At 47.5% G+C, this 19,771-nt stretch overlaps 1 protein-coding gene across 1 annotated transcript; it reads right to left on the bottom strand.

Moving 5' to 3' along the window:
• Positions 1-4,798: 4,798 nt before the first annotated feature.
• LOC146042336 (trans-1,2-dihydrobenzene-1,2-diol dehydrogenase-like) lies at positions 4,799-19,397 on the bottom strand. The gene is made up of 7 exons (XM_083162311.1): positions 19,278-19,397; positions 15,540-15,651; positions 10,611-10,774; positions 8,531-8,783; positions 7,867-7,991; positions 5,056-5,206; positions 4,799-4,975 (listed from the first exon to the last, which is right to left on the bottom strand). The coding sequence occupies exons 1-7, from the start codon at positions 19,365-19,367 to the stop codon at positions 4,866-4,868; spliced, it is 1,005 nt and encodes a 334-aa protein (XP_083018437.1). The 5' UTR covers positions 19,368-19,397; the 3' UTR covers positions 4,799-4,865.
• Between the last annotated feature and the right edge of the window lie 374 nt (positions 19,398-19,771).

Raw genomic sequence — 19,771 nt, 5'->3', positions numbered from 1 at the left:
AACTGGGCTGTGCAAATGAAAAATTACATTTTTTACACAAAAATGCAGTTCTGGCTCCAAATTTTTCATTTTCACAAGGAATGAAGGAGACAAAGCACCCCAAAATCTGTGCCCCAATTTCTCCCGAGTATGGCAATGCCTCATATGTGACCAAAAAATACCAGTTGGGTGCATGGCAGGACTCAGAAGGGAAGGAGTGATTTTTGGATTTTGCAGCTCAGATTCTGGTGGAATGAATGGTGGGTGCTATGTGACATTAGCAAGACCCCCGAAGCACGGTGAAATGATGAACCTAATAATCCATAGATGTGTGGTATATTTTAAAACACTCCTTTATAAATAGGCCGGGTTTGTCGGGGCAAGTTTCACAGTGGAAAATAGTATTCGGTACTCTTTACTTAATTGGGCGCCCGTCGCGGTCATTGAAACCCATGTTAAACATGGAAATCGTGTCGGTCGCGTCGCGGCCGGCCATAAATGTACCCGCGATGCCCGCGACGCGATGCTCCCGATTTACCATAGGAATCAATGTTAAAAGGCGCGATGGACCCGATTTTACTGTTAAATGGCTCAATGGACCCGATTTGGCCATAGGAATCAATGTTAAATGGGCCACAGAGCCCATTAACCCTTAAATGTCCCCCCAAATTTTTAACGCCACCCCACGATCCACGCCAACCCGAAGCGTGGCGAGCGAAGCGAGCCCGCGAGGGTCGGCGGTACGCGTCCTCCGACCTTTTCATGCCCTACTATCCACTAGGGCGTGGAGTGAGAATATAATAGTGTGGCGAGCGCAGCGAGCCACCGAGCCCGAAGCGTGGCGAGCGCAGCGAGCCCCGCGAGGGGACGCGGATACCTTCACAGTTATACGCGTCCCCTCGCGGGCTTCACAGGTGTCCGTGGCGACGCCGACACCTGTGAAGCCCGCGAGGGGACGCGTCTACCTGTGAAGGTATCCGCGTCCCCTCGCGGGGCTCGCTGCGCTCGCCACGCTTCGGGCTCGGTGGCTCGCTGCGCTCGCCACACTATTCTATTCTCACTCCACGCCCTAGTGGATAGTAGGGCATGAAAAGGTCGGAGGACGCGTACCGCTGCCCCTCGCGGGCTCGCTGCGCTCGCCACGCTTCGGGTTGGCGTTAAAAATTGGGGGGGACATTTAAGGGTTAATTGTGCCTATTTGGGCTCTGTGGCCCATTTAACATTGATTCCTATGGCCAAATCGGGTCCATTGAGGCATTTAACAGTAAAATCGCGGTCAATCAGCCTTTTTAACATTGTTCCCTATGTAAAAATCGCGGTCATCGCGGTCATCGCGGGCATCCCGATTTACCCGCGATGCCCGCGATGACCGCGATTTTTACCCCCGACGCCCGCGATTTCAATCGCTGGCGCCCATCTAGGTAAAGAGTACCATCCTTTCTTATTCCCTTTTTATAGCAAACTTTGCACCTTTTTTGTGTCCTGCCCTTTCTTGCAGTGGAGGGGATTTCGTTAGGAAAATGCTGCCCTGGTACAATACGGGGGCCAGTACTAGAAGTACTGGGGCCCTCTGCCTGCTGGTTCCCAAATATTAGGCCCTTTATGACTTCCTCTTGAAAGTGCATAAATGTCCCCCTCTGGCTGGTAGAATGGAATAGCACGTAAGCGTTATACAGTGCCATCTGGATGATATACACGGCCAGCTTCTTGTACCAGATTTTTGTTTTCCGCAGGGGACTGTACGGCTTCAGTACCTGATCTGAAAGATCCACTCCGCCCATGTACTTATTGTAATCTAGGATACAATTAGGTTTTGAGGTGTGGGTACTGGTACCTCGTACAGGGATGGAGGTGGTACTGTCTCCATGAATTGTTGTCAGTATAAGGACATCCCTCTTGTCCTTATATTTGACCAACAACATATTTTCGGTGCATATTCCCCTGCTTTCACCCCTTCTCAGTACTTGGGCAATGTGCGTTTTTGGGAGGCCTCTTTGGTTCTTGCGCACAGTACCGCAAGCTGCTGTACCTCTTGAACCAAGGGCCTTAAACAGGGGGATGCTAGTGTAAAAGTTATCCACATAGAGGTGATAACCTTTATCCAGGAAGGGGTGCACTAAATCCCAGACAATTTTTCCACTAACACCTACGAGGGAGGGGGGGCATTCTGGCGGTTCAATTCTTGAATCCTTCCCTTCATATACCCTAAACCTGTGGGTGTACCCTGAGGTGCTTTCACACAGTTTATACATTTTTATGCCATACCTTGCCCTCTTACTGGGAAGGTACTGGCGGAATTTAACCCTTCCTTTAAAATGTATAAGGGACTCGTCGATACAAATAAATTTTTCAGGGATGTACATCTCTGCAAATTTGGCACTGAAATGATCAATGACAGCCTGACTTTGAATAGCCGGTCAAAGGTGGGATCATCTCTGGGTGGGCACTGTGCATTATCGGTGTAATGTAAAAATGTAAGGATTATCTCAAAACGAGTCTGAGTCATGGCCATACGGTAAAGTGGGGTGCTGTACAGAACATCTGTACTCCAATATTGCCTAATTTCTGGCTTTTTTACTATGCCCATATGTAACACCAGACCCCAAAACGTCATCATCTCTACTGCATCTACAGGGGTCCACCTAGCAAATGATGACGTGGGGTTTTGAGCAATAAACTGCTGGGCATATAAATTACTTTGGTCCACCATTAAATTTATAAAATCATCAGAGAAAAATAATTTGAAAAAGTCAATTTCTCTGAGACCTGTTGAATCAAATTGGATTCCTGGGATGGCCAAAAACTCAGGAACCTGGGGCTCAAAATTGTCTGGTGGTGGGGTCCATACGGGATCAATCATTTGGGGGGGGTCTCAGCTGCTCTACGGGGGCGTCTTTGAGGGGGTCCCTCATCACTAGAGGAGGAAGAGGAGCTTAAGACGAATCCTTCAAATTCCCCGCTTGCATCACTGGCTGTGTCAGAGTCAGAGGCAAGCATGGCATATGCCTCCTCCGCTGAATACATTCTTCTGGATGACTGGGATGACATTTGGGATGATATTTGGGATGCCATTTTTATTTTTGTGTTTCTGTAAGTGTAATGTTTCAACACGTGTATAGTGTAGGGGGGGTACAAACTTTATTTCAACACGGGGGGTATGTAGTGTGTAGTGTGTATGTAGTGCAGAAAAAAAAATACTTTATACAGGAATTTGATCCCAATAAAAAAAAAAAAATTGAAGGGGTAAAAAAAAAAAAAAAAAGGTCCTGCGCCAAAAATTGAGCACAGATGTTGGTCAGTAACGTCCGTCACTGAACATCGCTCAAAGGCAACAGGTGTAAAAACAATTTAAAAAAAAAAAATACCACAGCACTCTCCAAAAAAAAAACAATTTAAAAAAACTGCAGAAAAAAAATGATATCAACCCTGTGCCAAAAATGCTGTTCAGTGATGTACGTCACTGATCAGCGGCCACAGGACACCCACAAAAGCAACGTGGGTGTAATAAACCACAGCACTCTCCAAAAAAAAAAACAATTTAAAAAAACTGCAGAAAAAAAATGATATCAACCCTGTGCCAAAAATGCTGTTCAGTGATGTACGTCACTGATCAGCGGCCACAGGACACCCACAAAAGCACCCACAAAAGCAACGTGGGTGTAAAAACAAAACCCCACTGCAATCCCCCCCCCCAAAAAAAAAAACCTGCAGATCAGTGATGCAGTGATGCGACACTGATTAGCAGTGAGGGGCAGCAGGCAGACAACTGTGGGTGCAACCTGACAGGGTATATATAAAAAAAAAAAAACCTGGACCCCCAAAAAGTTGCTGATCAGTTAATTAATTTAAACTGATCAGCACAAAAGGGGGGGCAGCAGTCAGTTGCACAGGCAGCACAACCTTTGGTGCAACTGACAGGTATATATATAAAAAAACAAAACCCCAAAAGTTGCCGATCAGCACAGATATACTGATCAGCACAAAAGGGGTGCAGCAGACACAAAATATAGCACTCTCTATCACTCTCTATCACTCTCTATCACTCTCTGTCACTCTCTGTCACTATCTGTCACTATCTCTCACGATCTGTGACTCTATGACACTGCAGCAGCAGGACACAGGAAGTCACAAGATCCAGGAAGCATCCAACTGCTGGCAGCACGCTACCAGCGGTGATCAGCGGTGATCAGGTAAGTATCAGGCAAGGTTCAGGTATGTATATCACGACAGAGTGGCCGGTGACCGCTCTGCACGCAATTCCAGACCGGATTGGCGTCTGCAGCGCAGTCACCGTTAGTTTAAATGGCGCGCCTTGGCTGTGATTGGTCCGTCGGTCCGACGGACCAATCACAGCCTTGGGGGCAGGTGGGGTGAGGTGTCGTCGTCACCGATGACCCCCTCATGCCCCCTCACACCCGGCGGTGATTGACACCTGTGTTACCGAGCGTCTGATTCGCCGGTAACACAGGAAAACGCTGCGAATGGCTGTTCACATTGAACAGCCAATCACAGCGATCGCCGACGGGGGGGCGGCATCGCCGCCCCCCCTGGGCATGCAGGGACATGTCTGCTGTCAGGGACAGCAGACATCGTCCCTCTGTCACTGCGTCTCTAGACGCAGTGGCACTTTGAAGTCATGACGTATATATACGTCATGTGTCGGGAAGTACATCCCGGCCATGACGTATATATACGTCAAATGTCGGGAAGGGGTTAATAGAACTCACAATGTAGAGATCAACATTCACTTTTCACTTTATTTTTTTATTATTTATTTTACATCTCTATATTTTTAAATAGAAAGGACTAATAGCTTTTTACTTAGATTTTTTTATTATTATTAGTTAATTGCCGTAAAAATCCTAAATGGGAATTGCTGTAATTAATCAGGCTCTGTCCTGCGGGAACGTAACTCCAAGTTGCCTGCGAACCTCCTCCATGATGGCGGCCAGGAGCTCACTGTCCGCCAAGCTCATGTGCGGACTCTCCTTTAACCCTGCAACGGCAGAAGTTGACGTTAGAGCGGAGCCTAGTGGACAATAGCGGGGAATTAGGTCACATGATCGGTTACAGTACCTTTCAGCAGGCACTGGCGCACGTGTTCTGCTTCATAGCTCAGTCCTGTGCTGTTTGTGAAATGCATGGCCTTGGCGGATGGGGGGAGGGGAAACTTGGTTTCTTTCCCATTGAGGATAACGGAGGTTGGACACCACATGCATGAGGGAACCTGAGGAGGTAATAATATTCACAGCCCAGCAATCAGGTCTGAATAACCCCCTCAAGCAGAAAGGTTTCATTTGGAAAAATAATATTTAAAAAAAAATGCCCATTTGTGAAGTACAATCTAAAGCAAGAATATTTACATTGGTAATAGCAATAATGCTTAAGAATGACAACACTTGTCTTTGTACTGTATATGTAGACAATGCATACAGGGCTGACTATACAGGGGCAAATGCAGGATTTTCAGAAGGGGGTTTCCAGAGAGGGCACTTAGGTGACCCAGTATATGCCGGGTCAGTTAAATTATTATAGATAGACCAAATGTATATAAATAATAATAATAATTATATATATATATATATATATATAAAACAGCAGTGTAGACCCCTGGGCATAGCAATGTATTGGGGCCCCTACCTCCAGCGGTAGGGGTGGGGGCTGCTATGAGCGGAAGCTTTGATGTCCCGCGTGTGGTAGGGGGTATTATATCAACCGCTCAGCATGTAGGGCCTGGATCAGTAATTTCCACTAATTACACCTTTACTGCACAGATGGTGGGAGATGGGGTGGGAGAAGGGGGCATTGGGCTGAATGAAGGGGCCCTGACACATAACTTCCAGGGTGGTAGAGGATGTTTAATATGCAGAGGAGGGGTGTATAGTGGAGTGGGCTTATTATTCATAATTTTCTGGTGGGAGGACAGCTTGCTTGACTGCAGATATCTCCAGTTCCCGGAAATAGATTTATTAGATTTTAATGGAATTAAAAACTAGAGAATCTCTCCTACCAAATGGTATTGGGGACTAGGGGATGAGAGTTCAGGAGGCAGAGCAATCTGCCAATGAGTATATAAAACTACATACCAGGAGTGTGGAGCTGGAGCAGTAACCAGCTGCTGGAAGGCTGATATCTCTGGTTCTGGGCAGAGTAGAGACAAGCTACTAGTGTCCATCAAAGGGTGAGAGTCCCAGATTTTGGAATATATCCTCAGAAAAACTCTAAAGGCCCCCATACATAAAGCCGACTTGTCCTAAGGACAAGTCGGACCCAATTCTCCTCTGAGCCGCCCGGCAGCTCCCCGGGAGGCTCACATACGATTTATCACATGTTAAAAAAAAAAATAACAGGGAGCTGCAGGGCGGTGAGGAGCAGTGGGGGCGGGCGGCGGCGGCTCTCAAATGAGTGGCCAGCTGGGGAGGAAGGAGTGGGGCAGCAGCGTTAATCAGACTCACTGTGTCCAGCGCCGCAGCGGCGGCTATTACATCTTCAAAATAATGTGTCAAATGACTCTCCGGCTTTTCATTGGCTGAGATAGAGCACTCTCAGCCAATCAGCGGCCGCAGAGGGAGGCCACTGATTGGCTGAGAGTGCTCTATCTCAGCCAATCATTAGCCGGGCAGTCATTTGACATGCTATTTTAAAGTTGTAATTGCCGCAGCTGCCCGCCCGCTACGGCGCTGGACACAGTGGACACTGATGATCATTCTGGTCACTGCCCGCCCCAGCACTGCGCCCGCCCCACCGATTGCGACAGATCTGAGGCCGGGTCCGATACGCACTAGACCGCGCATCGGACCCGACGCCATGTCATGAAGAAACGATTTGGTCCGATTTAACGAGCCGATTGAGCACAATCGGCCGAAATCGGACCAAATCGTCTCGATGTATGCCCACCTTAAGTCAGACAGAACCTGAAATATCTGACTGGGAAGAGCAATTAACATGCTTGGATGGGGACAACTGTTTTGAAGTCAGATATCTCCGGTTTACGAGGGCCGATTTTTAAAATTCTTGTAACCATGGAAAGAGGGGACCCTCAGCTTTTAGTATAGGTCCCTTAGATTCCTGGGGGGGTTTCTGGGTACTCAGAAACCCCCCCTGCGTGCACAACTGCTATAGGCGTGCACAGGAACGACCTGCTGGGTGTGTCCCTAAGTGGGAATGACTATGAGTCTTATTGGTGAATTGTTCCAGATATTTACCAATCAGTGTGTGAGGAGTTCATTCGCACTACACTATCCACCAATCATCATGCTTGGAGCCTTATACTAGGTATGAGGGCCGCCCACTATCATTCCCACATACCCAGAAATGACAGACATACAGACTAAGAGTCCGATTAAGACCTGTTTGTTCAGGTCCAAATTCATTGCCGTCTCTGATGGTGGGAGACTGCGCATGTATGACGACTGCAGGGAGCGCCTTCGGTGAGCTTTGGGAATTTACATAGTGATTGGAAGCCAGGGGGCGTTTCACCAGAGAACACTGGTCAGCACAGATTGCTCAGCACACATTGCTGGTCCATTGCATGTGTGAAGAGCGATCTGTGCTAAACTACATCACTCAGCACAGGGCTGAAGTCACCCTGTGTAGGGGGCTTTAGAGCAAGGCTGGATATACACTAGTCTATGTGTGCTGTGTCCACAACATCAGCAGCGATGGGACCCAACGAGAGAGCTGCCAATCGTCAAGTGTGGAAACAGGGTACATCATGAAGAATTATCCCACAACGGCCCTGCATGACACAGAGGGGACAGTTTTACTGTATATGCTAACTTAGGGCATGTATAATCACAAGGGCGATTGTTCTTATGAGTATAACTCAGCGACAGTTGTTTATATTTTCATTTTTGTCATTTGAGTATTTTTGTTTCTCAGCAATACCTGGATCATCCCCGTGGAGCCACAGATGGCAGCCTGGTTTGGCATGGCAACCATCATGGTGCAGGTGAGGATGGCTTGCCGTTTCCCAGGGTACTGTAGAATGATCGTTACGGTTTCATCCACGCCTAGTGAAGAACAGAAGCAGTGGCTGATGTCAGGGATGTTGCCCGTAGTGTATTCTTAAGCTTAGGTTTGCCATAATATCACTTTAATATGGGACAACTAGGGATGGCCATCGACCATCGATAGTTGCCAAACAATGAATGACAGTTTTGCAATCGACGGCAGAGAACCCCTGCCATTGATGGCAAAACCATTCTTCATCATTAGCTACTCATTAATGGCCAAGTGAGTAGCCCCATATAGTCCCTCCAGGCACAAAGGATAGCCCCTTATTTTGATTGACCTGCGGCCTGGCCAACGCCTGCCAGCAGTGGCCATCAAATGGTGTAAACCAGCGATGGTTCACCATAGATGGTTTATGTGCCATCGATGGTTATCACCGATGGCAACTATCGACGGACAGCCCACCGATGGCACAGGTTCTGTGGAAAATTAAAACCAGGTGAAATGTAGACTTGAATTTACCACAGAACCTGTGTAAGTCATAGGTGTCCCAGAATATTATGGCAGGCCTAGGTATGCTATCCACTGTAGCACTCACCGGTCTCATACAGAAAGCCTCGGGCAGTCACAGACTCTGGCTTTTCACCTTTAAATACCATTAAGGCAAACTGGATGCAGTAGCAGCCAATGTCCAGGAGAGCCCCCCCACCCAGCTCCTTCTTCACCGCTCTGGGGACGTGATACTGGTTTGAGCCAAACTCTGTCCGAACCACTTTCACCTCTCCAATCGCCTTCTGGGATAATAGGGTGCGGATCTGATCATACACAGGGAAGAAGCGGCTCCACATTGCCTGTGATACAATGAGATATCTGATCATTAGGAGTAACGTAACAGATGTATTCCCCTAAACCAAGAGAATCTCAACAAATTTCCATGGTCCCCAATGGACTCCCGTCAGATTGGTCCACCCCACCCCCCCCCCCCCCCCCTAAGATTTTCTGATGTACAGGATGAAGCAGAACTTGCTGGGATATAGATGACCCCCCCCCCCCCCTCTGCTATTTTATGTAATGCGGCTCTCCTTTCCAGTTCTCTCTCAACCCATTTAGAGTGTAATCTGTCCCCTGGTGGTGCCATCTTTCTGGTGATACATTTGGAAACATGGGGCACAAGCAAAAGAGTGCTGGGTCGCAAGCCAGGTACAAAATTCTTACCCTATATATCAAACTGTAAATAAATAAGAGACATGATGGGGGGGACGGGGGGGGGCTGTCATGAAAAAAACACAACACAAACCCTCAGCACACTGTATTAAGAAAATGAGATGTACACGATAATAGTAGTGCAGACCACCGCAACAATAGTAGCGCACTTTGGGCAGAGTCAGAAGTCACCTCCCAGCTACAGGATATGGAGTAACAGACAGAGGGAGAGGCAGCACGGTACTTATTTCCTAGCACGGCGAACGTCGGGTTGATCGCATGCCTTAAGTTTAAGGTACTTAAGGCATGCGATCGACGCGATGGACCCGATTTTATGTCAATCACCAGTGTATTTGCCGGTGAAAGACAAAATCTCATTGATCGGGTCCATCGCGGCCCATTATAATGGGCCGCGATGCGACCGACGCGATCAACACGATTTTCCCATAGAGAATAATGTTAAATTATTTTTGAAGTTAAAATCTAGTTGATCAACCCGATTTTACATAGGGAACAATGGGAAATGGGCCAATATGGCCAATTTCTCATTGTATATGGTCACAAAGTATGGTTAATGCCCCCCCATTGTTAACGCCACCCCACTATTGACGCCAACCTGAAGCATGGCGAGCGGACACGTATACCTGTGAAGGTATGTGCGTCCCCTCGCGGGGTTCGCTGCGCTCGCCACGCTTCGGGCTCGATGGCTCGCTGCACTCGCCACACTATATAAAATCATCTCCACGCTGACGTGGATAGTGGGGGTATGAAAAGGTTGGAGGACACGTCAATAGTGGGGTGGCGTTAACAATGGAGGGCCATTTCAACCATTGGGGGGGGGGGTTTGCTATTAAAATGAGGGGTTTGGGGGCTTTTTACATTGAAATCAATGTAAAATCGGGTCTCAGGGATAATTTTACATTGATTCCAATGTAAAAATCGGGTCGATCGCATCGGTCGCATCGCATGCGATTTGGTTGGCATGCGATGCGATCGACGCGATTTTTCCGACCCGATCAATACAATCAAAATCGCGGGCACCGTGCTAGGAAATATGTACCGGCAGCACAATACTCTGGTTGGGATGCTTGTAGTCATAAAACAGACAGCAGGATGACTAGAATCCTAACAAGACTGGTTACGTATACTAACCCTCTCCTGCTAACCTTCCCTACCTGCAGCCTAAACTTAACACACACCACCCCACTTCACAATCTTACCCTAACCCCTTCCTGCAGCCTAGCCCTAACCATACCCATAGTGCATAACCCTAACTCCACCATAAACTTAACCCTAATCCACCTCCGCTAACCCCAAACCCCTCCCTAGTGTCTAAACCTCGCCACGTGATTTGTCAGCAGAATGCTTTTCGATATCTCAATGAACCAATCCTAAGCAGTCACGCAGAATTAAATCAGAATCGTGCTTCCATTAAAGCAATAAGGGAAAATATTCTACTAATAAAAAAAAGGTACCTCCATGAAAAAGACGTTATATTTCCTGGCGGCCGATGTCAGCTCTTTGACCTCCGATGAGTTCATGGCCAGGGGCTTTTCACACACAACATTTTTTCTGCTTTGAAGGAACATCAGTACTACTTCCCGATGGACTGTGTGTAGGACACCAACATAGACAATATCTGTAAGAAAATATAATTTCATTAGAATTTAAAGAGAATTTGCCGTGAACCTCATCGTTCCTGGGAATTGGATTTCCCCAGAACATTGCATGTGGCGAGAAGCCTGCGAGGGGGTTGGGAGGTAAGGATGGCTTTTCAAAAAAAGCCATCCTCGCCGTCCAAAACCCCCCATGTCGCCACGGTATTGATTACGGACCTATGGAGGAAATTTACTAAGATGGGAGTTTTATTTCATATGGAATGTTGCTATGGGCAACCAATCAGAATCTACTTCTTATTTCTTTAGCACCTTCTAGAAGATAATAGACAGTATTTGATTGGTTGCCCATAGCAACATCCCATGTGAAATATAACTCCCATCTTAGTAAATTTCCCCTAAGTATAGCATATTAGACTGTTAGACAGTGTAACAAATCCAATGTTTGTGACTACAGATCCCTCAAATTATTGCTATAGAAAGTGGGTCCAGACCTCTCAACAGTCATTATTTTGGTAGGATAATGGGGTGTGGACTTGTGATATGTGGATATTATATTGATGGATCTAGGCATGGTCTGGGTAGATTATGGGAGGGGCTTATTTGTATCTAGATTTTGCTTTTAAAATGTTTCGCAATATATTGCGCAAATGGCACATTATACTATTTGATGATCGCAGCTCAGACAGAAATCCCATATCGTTTCCAAGTCATAGTATACACAGCGTTTCCATGTTTTAGTATACTGTACATGGCGCTTCCATGTCTTTCTGAATCAAATATTTTTTATTATTGTTATTATTATTCATTTTATAAACAAAAACCAGCGATACAATCAACAAAAATACACAGTATATACGTCTCTTGAACAGCGGCAATAGTCTATTTGAGATAAACATCAAAGATCAGGTAACAATTCCGACGCTTAGTACTTGATATATTCCCCCTTCCCTTCTTTCCTCTCCTCTCCCATCTGATTCTATAAAGACTAAAGTGTGCGATTTCTATAATAGAAACAGGAGGAGGAAAGAATGTCTCTGTGTGGCGCACCTAAAGAATTATAAAATACTAGGTGATTCATCGCGCCCTACGGGCGCTCTTCACACCGTCGTAAGGGGCTGCGCCCCCTTAATTTGTGAACGTTCGTATATGAGAAATATGGTTAGAATTGTATGAAAGATGCCCTGTATTGCAACTTAGGTGTCCACGAATCGCGGGAGGGGGGGTCGCGGAGGGTGCCGCGAATTGCAGGACGGGGGGTCGCGGGGGGTGCCGCGAATTGCAGGAGGGGGCGTTGTGGGGGGGTGGATGCTGTGAATCGCGGGAGGGGAGGGATTGCAGAGAATCGCGGGAGGGGGGTCGCCGCAAATCGCGGGAGGGGGATTACGGGGGTGGGGGTTGCGGCGAATCATGGTGGGGGGGTCGCGGGGGATGTGCCGTGAATCACGGGAGGGGGGGGGGTCACGGGGTGGGGTGCCGAGAATCGCGGGGGGGGGTGTGTGTGCCGTGAATCGCGGGAGTGGGGGTTGCGGGGGGGTGGGGGGGTGTGACGCGAATCGCCACAAGAAAAAATCAACACAGAAAGGTCAACACATGTAAATGTTGACATAAGTGTGGCACTTCATTGGTGTCCATGTCGACACATGAGAATGAATATGAAAACATTCAAAAAATGAAAAAAAAAACTTCAAAAACTCATGTCAACCTTTTTCATTGTCGACCATAGCCATGTCAGTGTTTTCCATGTGCAATTTAATTCTGGAGCTGCCGCGAATCACGGGGGGTGCCGCGAATTGCGGGAGGGGGGGGGGTCGCGGGGTTATGTGCCGCGAATCGCGGGAGGGCGGGGTTCACAGGGGTTCCGGTGGGGGGTTGCCGCGAATTGCGGGAGGTGGGGGGTCACGGGGGGTGCCGCGAATCGCGGGAGGGGGGTTTGCGGGGGGGTGTGACGCGAATCGCCACAAGAAAAACTCAACACAGAAAGGTCAACACATGTAAATGTTGACATAACTGTGCCACTTCATTGGTGTCCATGTTGACACATGACAATGAATATGAAAACATTCAAAAAATGAAATAAATCTTCAAAAACTCATGTCAACCTTTTTCATTGTTGACCATAGCCGTGCCAGTGTTTTGCATGTGCCATTTAATCCTGGGGCTGCCGCGAATCGTGGGGGGTGCCGCGATTTGCGGGAGGGGGGGGGGTTGCGGGGGGTGGGTGCCGCGAATCGTTGACATAAGTGTGGCACTTCATTGGTGTCCATGTCGACACATGAGAATGAATATGAAAATATTCAAAAAATTTAAAATAAATCTTCAAAAACTCATGTCAACCTTTTTCATTGTCGACCATAGCCATGTCAGTGTTTTGCATGTGCCATTTAATCCTGGAGCTGCTGCGAATTGCGGGGGGGGGGGTGCCGTGAATCGCGGGAGGGGGGTCGCAGGGGGGGTGCCCCCAATCGTGCAAGGCGGGGGTCGCGGGGGGGTCCTTTTTGCCGCGAATCGCGGGAGGGAGGTCGCGGGGGGGGGGTGTTTTTTCCGCGAATCGGGGGGGTGGTCACGGGGGAGGGTTTGCCGCGATTTGCGGGAGGGGGGGGGTCGCGGGGTGGTGGTTATGCCGCGAATTGCGGGAGGGGTCGTGGGGGGGTTCTTTTTGCAGCGAATCGCGGGAGGGGGGGTCGCGGGGGTGTTTTTGCTGCGAATCGCGGTAGGGGGGGTCGCGGTGGAGCGGGTATTTTTGCCGCAAATCGCGGGGGGGGGGCGCGGGGGGGGGGAGGTTTTGCCGCAAATCGCGGGAGGGGGGCGCTCACCTGGTGGCTGTGGAGTAGCAGTGCTGGGCAACATGGGAAGGCAGTGGGTGTCTGGCACTGTCTGTGGGCTCACTGGGCTGGTTCTCTGTCACATACCTCCCAACATGACCCTCTCCAGGAGGGACACAATGCTCTGTTTCTAGACTTCCCCTTAATGTATGATTGCCATCACCTGTTTTAAACAGGTTCATTTCTCAGAAAGGTGTTCAGCACAGATGAAGGCAATCACACATTAAGAGGAAAGTCCAGGAACAGAGCGTTATAGACACAGACACCCACTTTGAGTGACAGATGTAGCCAAATATATAGGAGATAACTTCTATTTGTTTTACTTAAAAATACTGCGAAATATAAAACACATGAATACACATAAGACACGGACAGCGAAAAATAAAAAGGATGTGAATGCTCACACCGTGGGGTCCCAGGATATGTCTCCCTTCCTTGATTTAATTTCCTATATTGGTGCACTGATAGCTATTTGGTGTACGTGTAATTCTAACTGCTGATTGTTACAATTTTGACTTCACAAATGCTTATAGTAATATTGTATCAAATAAGAGCAACACTGTAATTAACAATGAGTGAGTAGTATCCCAATAGTTCATGAATAACAGACGGTCTTATTCAATATGTGAGTCAGTCAGACAGTATTACACTGTAGATATATCAGTCCCGGGGAGAGGCTAATCCCCAATATGGGTATATACTGAGTATAAATCAGGTTAATGATAACCTTTCAATAATTGCAACAGTAGCTATACCAAGCTGCCCCGTTCTCCTTATAGCTGAAAGTCTGTAGTAGTCATCAGTCGGTAGGCAGGGCACTGGAGTAGTGTATTTCAGTGACCCCAGAATCTGGTCTGGCATATGTTCCCATGTCTTAGTATACTGTACATGGTGTTTCCAAGTAAGGGTCTGCCATGAAGTGAAGTTAATTTCTCAAATTAACCTTTACATGTGGAAGGATCACTTCATGACAGATCCTCACAAGGATGGGATGCGGTCATTGGGTCACCACCAAGTACGTCGACAAGCATTAGGTCGACATGCAGGTAAGTCAACATGACTTTAGGCCGACATGGGTTAGGTCAACAGGGTCATTAGATTGACAGGGTTAGGTCAACAGGGTCATTAGGTCCACAGGGTCATTAGGTCGACATGGGGAAGGTCGACAGTGAATAGGTCAACATGTTTTTTTTTTTTACTTTTTTTTTGAGCCGACATGTGCCGACAGGCGGTATTTCATGCCCTACCATCCACTAGGGCATGGTGGGAGAATAAAATAGTGTGCCCGCAGCATTGCAAGTGCAGCGAGCCCTACGAGGGGATGCATTGGTACATTTAGGGGTCCATGTTGACACAACATGTGCTGACAGGTGGTATTTCATGCCCTACCATCCACTAGGGTACGGTGGGAGAATAAAATAGTGTGCCGAGCGTAGCGAGGCATCGCGCCCGACTTTTTCACTGTTGACCTTACCCATGTCAACCTTACCCATGTAGACCTAGGGACCCCGTCGACCTAACCCATGTCGACATTTCTGCATGTCAACCTAAATGCATGTCGACCTAAAAGACAGCACAATATGCCACAATGCATTGATAACAGTGTCTGATAGATGTTACAGTGATGTATCAAGCTTTAAAAGTGATAAAGCGGAGAATGATAAACAACCAGCCAATCAGCTCCTACCTGCCATGTTACAGGCTGGGTTTGAAAAATAACAGTTAGGAGCTGATTGGCGAGTTGTTTTATCACTCTCCTATTCATCACTTTTTGAAGCTTGATACATCTGGCACTTTATGAGGTAAAGTGTGGTGTGTGTTTTTTTTCCTGACATCTTGAGCAGTCACGGTGCAGCTGCCTGAGCAGAGTCTCTTCAGCGCACTGCGTGCTGACTCTACTCCTACAACATGCTGTGCTGCAGTATAAATAGTAGTGTTTGGGGGCCCCTAACAAAATCCTCACCAACATCTGGGTCCTTCGCAAGCTCCTCATAAGAACCATAGACTTTCGGTATGTTGTAAGTTTGGGAAAATTCCTTAGCGCGTTTCAGGTCTGTTGCTGCAACTGACACAGCCTGCAGGGAAGAAATAAACTGATTATAATGTGCACTGGCGGTCACCCTGTAAGCCTGAACACATGACTAGTATACACTACATGACCGCACCCGTATTATTGTAAATACAATAATACGTACACCTGCAGTTTCTTCTACTTTATTTGCAGCAGGCTAATTGCAGATAATCCCATGATATGTGTGTTACCAGCCATGTGCTTGCTGGCATGATATAACTATGGGCCTTATTCATATCTGATCGCAGTACAAATTTGTTTGGAAAATGGGCAAAACCATGTGCACTGCAGGTGCACATGTAACATCTGCCCCACCTGCAGTGCACATGGTTTTGCCCATTTCGCAAACAAATTTGGGTACTTGTGTATTATCACGGACCCGATTTGAGCGTTTTCCCGGGCGTGAGCATACAATTAATATCGCATTGCATGCCATCATAATGGCATGCAATGCGATGCGACGCGATTATTCCCATGTTAAATGCCTCCCCAGACCCGATTAATTGTATACCCACCCTGATGGGTAATGACTATGTTAAATGCCCCCCCATTGTTAACGCCACCCCACTATCAACGCCAACCCGAAGCGTGGCGAGCGGCGGCGGTACGCATCCTCCAACCTTTTCATACCCCCACTATCCACGTCGGCGTGGAGTTGAGTTTACATAGTGTGGCGAGCGCAGCGAGCCACCGAGCTCGAAGCATGGCAAGCGACAGCGAAATATATGTGAAGTCATCCGTGTCCCCTCGCCACGCTTTGAGCTCGGTGGCTCGCCACACTGTATAATATCAACTCCACGCCGACGTGGATAGTGGAGGTATGAAAAGATCGGAGGACGCGTACCGCCGCCCCTCGTGGGCTCGCTGCGCTCGCCACGCTTCGGGTTGGCATTGATAGTGGGGTGGCGTTAACAATGGGGGGTCATTTAACATAGTCATTACCCATCAGGGTGGTATACAATTAAAAATCAGGTCTGGGGGGGCATTTAACATAGGAATCAGGCATCTGGGTACCTGTGCGATTAAAAATCGTGTCCAATCGCGTCGCATCGCATGCGATGCAACGCAATTTTTTGGTCGCAAAATGCCCTATGATGGAAAAGGTGGGTGCCGTGATAATACACAAGTACCCAAATTTGTACTGCAATCAGATCTAAATAAGGGCCAATGTTCTGAGTTCTGGGAAAGAGGGAGCGGGAGGAGTGTAAGGGAAATAGCGCAGTCCAATTAACAAGTACAGGCCCCGATTAACAGACATTGCAAGCATACCTCTTCTGCAGTCATACATGAAAGCTGAAGTCCAGCGATGTCTGATTATAAACCAAGATTATATTCTGTTGTGAATGACATAGAGAGTGAGATATACCGACGGACCCTGGGGAACCTGTATCCAGACCGTTGCTCCAAGCAGTTTAATGCTGGTGGCGCTCCATAATATACCAGCCAGGGGGACATGATGGCTGCAGGTTTGGTCAGCGAGTTGGAGGTGATGCATGAGATGCCGTGATCTGTGACTATTGACAGTCGGTGAAGAGCAGGGTAGACTTGATGGTGGAGGAGACAGGCTGGGTTATATAGTGACTTGTGACTGATTATATCCACTGTACATGAGATGCTTATGGGCACTAACACCATTGCTAATCATCCTATTGCAGTATGTATGTAGTAATAATAATTGTATTTATATAGCGCTCTTTCTCCAATAGGACTCAAGGCACTTAACAGATAGAATGAATGTAATACAGTACAGGAACAATGAAGTACAGAAAAGCTTTTCATAAACAATACTGAAGAGAATTAAGGAAATGCTTGATAAAACAGGAAAGTCTTGAGTCTGTTTTTAAAGGATTCTAGAATGGGGGCCTCTCGAACTGTGCGGGAAAGTAAGTTCAATAGAGTCGGAGCCTCATGGCTAAAAACTCGACCCCCAGATGGATTTCCTAGAATCTCCCGTTCATGTACGTTACACAGAGATGCATCCTGGGAGAGACTACCCTAAGTGTAGGCTATATGACCCCTACCTGTGACCTGCACTTGAGGACTGGAATGCTGAATGGCAGTGCCCAGAATTGATAGAATTGATTGCCAGGACCTACAGCAGTGGTTCCCAACCTTTTTTCTCTCCCGTACCCCTTGATTAGGCTTTTCATTGATGAGTACCCCCTCCTCTCAATTTAAAATATAGACAGTACTTATGAGTGGAGTGGATGTGAGCGGTATGCGTATCCTTATGCATGTCCTTATATTAAGGAGTAGCGGACAGGAATCGTGCCCTTCCATGTATGGCCGCTGGTTGTGTATTGTCTCCAGGATTCCCACTTACACCTGTAGGATTAATGCCGCTGCTTCTTCCACCCGTGTCAGCGCAGGGCAGATGATCGCTGATGTCTGAGGGCAACACGGGAAGCTCCCATTGGATTGCTGGTCAGGCAAAAGCACAATGAGACGCTGATGACGCTGAAGACAGAACCATAAGTGACACAACATGGTTCTTTTCCATAGCAATGGGTCTTCTTCTTCTTCTGCAATCAAAATACTTTTTTTCATCTTCCGCCATTACCAATATTATTTTCAAGTACCCCCAACTGGTCTGCAGAGTACCCCCAGGGGGTACTAGTACCCCAGGTTGGGAACCACTGACCTACAGTATGTAGGTATTGGAGCCTCCCTGATACCTAACAATGGAATCTCACATTGGTTTTCCATGTACAAAATGCTAGGTGATGTAACTTTCCAGTACTGGGGTTCCCTGTTCCCTGGACCGAATGTTTGTCAGGTGTCATTCAACTGACCTGTGTCTGTAAATACTTTGGTTTCAGGTGGTTGGGGAAGGACAGTGCTATAGTAATTGAACAATGCTGTTATGAAGCAGAAGCCCCATCTGTTCCTAACCAGAAGTTTATTTTTTAGCAATTAATTTCCAGATCTGTGCTGCAGGATGGGATTAAGCCTTAAAGGTGCCAGGGCACTTAATACAGGGGAACCCCAGTGGAAGGTAGTGTACGTGGTGGTGGTGGTGGATTATATTACATTATGCTTAGCTCCCAACATGACCCACTCCAGTTCAAGCTAATGAAACCTGCACTTCTGCTTGAATTCTACCTGGTCCTGCTGCTGCACAAGAGGGACAGCTAGTGATGCCAGTGCACTCCAGCTGGGGGGCCCCTGGTAAAGAGGGGTCCGGGGTACAGTATGCCCTGCATTACACCTTAATCTGGCTATGTTATACTGCAGATCTAGTAGGCTTGGATCCCATGTCCCTCTAGCCGTTGTCAACTTTCTGACTGGAATAGTTTGCCGAGCGTAGCGAGCCATGTGAGGGGACGTGGTGCACCAATAAGGAGTCCATGTCGATCATGTTGACAATCAAGACAAAAAAAGGTGACACATACTAATGTTACTGTTGCTACCTCCTTGTCTAAATGAAGTGTTCCTACGTACGTTGGCCCCCATACCGCACTTTCTGCATTCTGATGTTCCCTGTGTAGGTCCTATAGGAGCGCCGGCGCCTTTCTTGCTGCGTGCCAGCATGTGCCTTAGGCGCTGATTGTGATGGCAGGCAGGCTGCCCCTGGGTTTTTCCTTGTTTCATGCCAATTCACATACAACCAACTATGCAGGCAGGACTCACCTGGTGATCCTGAGCTGGCAGGGTCTGCAGAGCAACCATGAAATCATTGCTAATCTTCCCTGCAGCACAGATGCCCCACCTTGTGGCCATTGTGGCAGAAAATGCCCAGCTCCTGGCAGAGATGTGATGCTGTGTATCTGACAGCCTGGCTTTATACAATAATAGAATGGGAGTGTCCAGTTTACTAGAAGTAAACTTCTGCTGACAGTGGCTGGGCTTAAGCCAAGACCATTCTACACCACAGCCCTGTATTACATGCTTAGGGTAGCTTGTAATTATCACCTGCTGCCACTAGAGGGCACTAAATAATATGTATTATTTATTTATTTATAGTTTCTTATATAGTGCAGCATATTCCATTGCACTTTACAATAGCCTTAGTAATTTAGGGGTTAATGCAGAGCTGCTAATCAGATAGAAAAAGATTAAGCAGTAACGGACTGGACCCAATAATGGAATTATGAGACTAGGGCCCTTATTCTGGTTCACTCGCA

The sequence above is a fragment of the Crinia signifera genome, chromosome 19 (assembly GCF_055691185.1).
Source record: "Crinia signifera chromosome 19, ASM5569118v1, whole genome shotgun sequence".
Taxonomy (NCBI): Eukaryota; Metazoa; Chordata; class Amphibia; order Anura; family Myobatrachidae; genus Crinia; species Crinia signifera.
This window is presented reverse-complemented; position numbering and strand designations above follow the sequence as displayed.